A 5,859-nucleotide genomic window follows, 5' to 3' on the forward strand; every position below is an offset into this window, starting at 1 on the left:
CAAATCCCTCAGAACTGGGATGGGTGAGAAGTAAATGCCTCAGGATTATGAACACAGCGTGGTTCCATCCTTTGAAAAGTTGCAATTTTCCTGTCTCGTGAAATGATGAGACTGTGGTGAGCAGTTTCAACCTTTTTGTGAAGGGCAAAATATTGTGGGGGGAGAGTGAAAACCTCCTTCTTTAATTTGCAGGAAAAGTCTGCTGAGCTCTCTAACTTTCCATACATGCTGTGGATCCTTTCAATGCCTGTCAGCAAATCGAGGTCACTCTTCAAACACTTCTTGGTTATTTCGTCAAGCAGACTTTTTAATGTGTATCCTTTGTCTGATATTTGAGTTCTTTTTTAAATTATTTTATCTTGAACATTATTCTCTTCATTGAGTAACTTAACATGAATTTCATCATGTTCCATCCCCCAGAAACGCTTAAAGTGTTCAACTTCGGAGTGCAATTCGCTCCTTTGATTCTCCACCTTCCACACCAACTCAAATGATTTTGAGACTTGCATTTCTAACACCTTTTCAGCATCTTCCAGCTGCTTTTTCAGGGGCTGAATGTAGCTTTTGAGTTTCCTCCTGTGAGAGGGGCAGCTGGCTCCATGTGTGCCAGGGGGTGATCGTGGTGTTCAGAGGAGACCCTGCACTGGGGACACAGCAGCTCCAGGTCCTTCTCACAGAACAGGCTCAGAACCTGCTTATGCTTCTCACACAGAGGTTTCTCTTTCTGCCACTTCCTCATGTCCTCTGTGCTGGGAAGATTCTTCACAAAATCAATCATGAGACATGACTGGCTGTTCCTCCTAAAGCTCTTGTCGGGGCAGGGCTGGAGGCAGACAGGACAGGGGAAGATGTCCTGGAGATCCTCCCAGCACTGCTGGATGCGGGAGTGACAGAAGTTGTGTCCACTCTCAGTGGTCACTGCGTCTCTCAGGTAATCCAGGCAGATGGGGCAGCTGGGCTCTGCTTGGAGCTGTGCCAAGGAGGACACCAGGGCCATTGTTCACGGAGGGTTTCTGTATGAGGAGACTCTCTTCAGAGAAACCTGGCTCTCCATGGGCAGGGACAAGTGAGAAGCTTCTGACTCTTCAGCCTTCTCTCTGTTATTTCAAGACTACAAGTAGGTTTGCCAGGATCTGCAGGGAGCTATGGCCATTCAGGCCTAATTCTACCCCTTCCCTTCAACTCTACAGCAGCCGCCAGGAGGACTGAGAGCCCAGTCAGTCTCTGCTTCCTTTGGCACTTTTGTCCCTTTTACTCAATGGACCCAAATCATAGCTTACTAGGTAGTCCTCTTCTTCACAAAGAGCCACAGCTCCAGGTAGTGATGAAAATCAACAGCACAGGGACGCAATCAGCAAAATCCAGACGTGGGCAACTCTATGGCACAGCTCACCAGGTTCCTGACCACACTTCTTAGTCTTGGCTCCGTGATGAGGGAGCTGCTTTGTTTCCTCAAGTCCTGTGGGTGCCCTCGACTCCCCTCACCAGGACTCCGGGCTCCTCCCTTCCTCGCAGAGCAGAAGGTCTTCCTTGATCCAGGTCAGAGAACACAACACAGCCCACCATCTCTGTTCACTACTGGAGTCAGAATCTGGTCCCTTGGGCCTTTATAAGCCTGTAGGGAGGTTCCTTTCCTTCATCCCATTGGACAGACTCTCTGCTTTAGTTTTTTTTCTATGGCATTTTCTAACTCACTGCATAATTTACTTACCATTTGTATTTATTTTTGTAGTTGCCAGAGGTGTAGCTACATGTGGGTGGTAAAGTTTTCTATTTTGTTTACTGATGTATCTCAAGTGCCCAAATGAGTGTCTGGCACATGTAGTAAGTGCTAGAAAATATTTGTTGAAGGAATGAATAAACGATTATGAGAAAAATATTTGGCCTCATATGGATTGTAAAATGTAGGAAACTCTAGGCAACTTAAAATTGTAGTTGTTTGTGTTATCAAGTAATATTGAAATAAAAGCACTTAAAAATATTCTAACTTTAAAAACATCTACCTCTGTAATGTATCTAGAATTTTTTGGAGGGGAGGGTGTCATATCCAAATTTTACTTAGATAATACCTCTACTATGCACTAAGTTATCTAGCAGAAAATTAAAAAAAAAAAACTTTTGGAAATTGATCTGAAAGAAAGAACATAACATTTAGAACAGAAATAAGCAAGTCCTAAAGGAAAAAACTATAACAATACTCAATTTTGGAAGTGTAATTTTCCCTAACGTAATTATGTTTATGATTCACAAACTCTTCCATATTTTTCTGCTACATTTTTGTACAATATGTGTAACAGGCAGAAAATTCCCTAGCTATAGCTGTGTGCACAGGGGATTTTTCTATAAACGTTTCTGAAGTCAGAGGATTTTTTTTTTTTTCCTGAAAGCTTTTAAATTTGAAAATTCTAATATTAAAATATTTCAAAACATCTTAAGGTTTCTTTAAAAAGGTCAAATACCTTCCATCTAAACAAATTGTAGCTCTCATTTTGCATAATCAAGTATTTACAAGAAAAAAAAATAGCACCTCTTCAGGTAGTTCAACAGTATATACTGATCTAGAAATATTATGGAATCATCAAGATACCCATTTGAAGGTTGTTTAAATACCAATTTATACAGAACTGTCAGTTTATGTATCACTTTGTGATATATGTGATTATTTGTGGTTTTTCATTTGTATATACACCTGAGTGCTGACAGATAAAGAGAGCATTTCAAAAGATTTAGATTACTTCCTCTCAGATATAAGCTCTACGCCTTAAAATAAACACAGATGGAGGACCAGTTGGCTCAGGAAAACAAATCAGAAACTGCCACTGCTGTGAGCCTGGACTTGTCTGAGGATTGCACTGAAATGAATATCTGTAAAAGAGATTATAGTGTCCAATGTTGAGGGAAACTGAATTAGAGAAGGTTATCACTGACATGCTACTGATGTTTGCTTTCTCCTTTGGAATTAGGTGGAACTTGGAATTGATAAAAAAGTTAAAAAAAAAATAAATTGAAAGACTAGCTTATATACCTATTACTGAAACTTTTGGAAATTAAAGCAAAAATGGCAGCTTCATTGGAAAATATATTTCACAATAGCTTTTCTTTCTTTAAAAATATAAAATATCTAATTTATACACATGTCAAAAATACTTGCCCATATGCAATCACTTCCTTATTCAAATTTATCCCTATGCTGTATATACTACAGTGGACTTGACAGGCAGACCAGCAAAAAATAAGTAAATACAGATTGTACCCTCAGAAGGCTTGTGATCTGGGAGGGGAGGTATAATCAAGAAGGTATCACAGCACAAGATGAAAGAGAATTACCAACGAGTTTTAGATGAATTTCCTCGTGTGAGATTTATAGCTGCATGTACGAGCTTCAGGTTAAAAGCCACCTCCTTAGTGTCCTCCCTTACTATATATTGAACTACATACTTGTTTAATTACTGAATTTGGCAATGCACTATATGTTTAGACAAAAATAAATTGTATATTATGCAATGTTAGGAAGTTCCTCATATGCAAAATAATCTCTTATCACTTCAGCATTCCTAAACATAAATGTTCTTTCTTTTCTGAAGTCTATACCCATGATAAACTCACCCTGAGCACAAGCCTAAATCCACATAATACTTCTGGATCTGATTCCAATTACTTTGCAGAACTCAATGTAGATATTGCATATTCTGAGAGGTCTGTGCTTTTCCCTGAAGAGTGGATTAAATGTCCACCTATGTTCAAATAATTGTTCACCCTATATTTGTCCATTTAATAACACTTACCCTTACCATAGTTGCTTATTTGTCTATGAAATACCAGTAGATAGGCAGAGATTGTTTTTTGTTCATTAAAGAATGTTTAATGCATAGCACCATTTCTGGCACATAAGTGCTCAAAAAATAATTGCTGAATGTTTTTCCAACTGTTTGTAAGGACATATGTGCAATATACAAGGAACACCTGACTATTCAAATATTTGAATAACTATATTATGTGATATGAATTATATGTATATTAAAATAAGGATAACACTCATGTTCAGAGAGTCAGAGTATAAATGAAAGAGATGTACTCATGATTTTCAATCTAACAAAATCTGTGGTATTGTGAGATGGTTTTAATATATGGGCTTATCCTTCTTACAAGTTTAGGAAACTAAAAATTTATTTAAAATATTTTATGCGACAGTTTTACTAACCGAAAAATTTATTTTGAAACTACACAATTTCTCTACAGGTTATATACATGTGGTTTTTATCTGAGCCACTTAATGTACATCAGAAAAACAGCAATGTAGCAGCAAGTGAGAAAAACGCCCATAACAGAAGGACCTATGACACGCAGGTGCCAGACAATCTGGATTTTCTAGACAAATTAGGAGGGGCATAATGGAAGGGCACAACTTTAACACAAATAAAAGAAACAGTCTAAAAACATTTCACTAATGCCTTAGAGTTCTCACTAATAAGACTTTTCTGAAAAAAAGAAAGGCAAGATTTTGACTGAAGGGGATTTTAAAATCAGAAAGATGTTGAATTATTAATGAGCCAAACTGGTCTTTTTCATTTTCTTTCCTAATCCAAGAAATCTTCAGGGTAGGATATTTTGAAGGATATTTGAAGGATATTTTTTTGTTTGAAGGATATTTTTTTCCATTTCCTGCTTTAGGCATTTATAAATACACTTGAAAACACTATCTTAGATACAGCCTAATCAAACGATCAAGGTCACTTAGGAGACTAAATTAAATTTCTAATACACATTCACTGTTGTCATTTCAGCACATTTTTGATGAGGCTGTAGAAATGCTTGCTTTGAATGTCATTCCTGCTTGCTCTCTAATGGTTTGTTGGCCAGTTTATTGCACATCAGATTTCTGAGAGTTATAGAATGAAATGAAGCCATCTTCCTTAAAGTGATTTTTCTTCATACTATATTAATTCTTTAAGATAGTGCACCAAAGATTTATTTTAAACTGTACTGTAATTAGTTAAGCTATTGGGTTACACAGTCACTTGAAATAAAACCCCATCCTGATTGTTCCATTTACAGGAGGGAAAGCTCTGGCAGGGATTACACCAGGGCGCAGCTTGTTGACAGCATATGCAAATTAGGAAGACATAGTTTGGTTTATATGTCTGTAAAAGCAGGAATCAACATCTGTGGGAATAATTTTCAAAACTGCAGTGGCATAGACATCATTGCAAGTGTTATGCAGTTACAAATAGAAGTCTGGCAATAGTCCAGAAATAAAGTTTTCTTTTTTCTCTTTCCAGATAAGAAAATAGTCTAAATCATTTTCTGGTTTGGAATTAGGCACTAATGATAAATTCATTATTAATTTTAAAATCTGAATTAAAAAATAAATTCTGGATTTTACCTTCCTTGCCTTCTTTTCCACATCTTCCTGGGAACAGTTATACAGAACGATGAAATAAGAAAATAGCAACACTATGGGATATAATGAGAGGCAAAATGACTACGTAATCTATAACCTAGATTAATTGAAGATTGTTGTAATGTATGTTTTCTCAATTGTGAAATGTTATCTTTTCAAAAAAGAGTTTTACTTTAAGTGAACCAGTTTTCCAAATAACTACAAGAAAAAACTTTTCCTTTGTAACACATTCTAAGTTCAAAACATTAAATGTGCTTAAGTAATAAATAATAGTATTTCAGAAATGAACAGTCAAGAACTAATGGGATTCTTCATCTGTCCAATTTTTTTTTTTTTTTTTTTTTTTTTTGCGGTACGCGGGCCTCTCACTGTTGGGGCCTCTCACTGTTTTGGCCTCTCCCGTTGTGGAGCACAGGTTCCGGACGCACAGGCTCAGCGGCCATGGCTCACGGGCCCAG

At 37.1% G+C, this 5,859-nt stretch overlaps 1 protein-coding gene across 1 annotated transcript; it reads right to left on the minus strand.

Moving 5' to 3' along the window:
- Positions 1–544: 544 nt before the first annotated feature.
- On the minus strand, positions 545–997 carry LOC102978291 (putative tripartite motif-containing protein 61). Its single transcript, XM_028488174.1, has one exon. It carries the CDS (start codon positions 995–997, stop codon positions 545–547), a length of 453 nt encoding a protein of 150 aa, XP_028343975.1.
- Between the last annotated feature and the right edge of the window lie 4,862 nt (positions 998–5,859).

Source organism: Physeter macrocephalus, chromosome 4 (assembly GCF_002837175.3).
Source record: "Physeter macrocephalus isolate SW-GA chromosome 4, ASM283717v5, whole genome shotgun sequence".
Lineage (NCBI taxonomy): Eukaryota > Metazoa > Chordata > Mammalia > Artiodactyla > Physeteridae > Physeter > Physeter macrocephalus.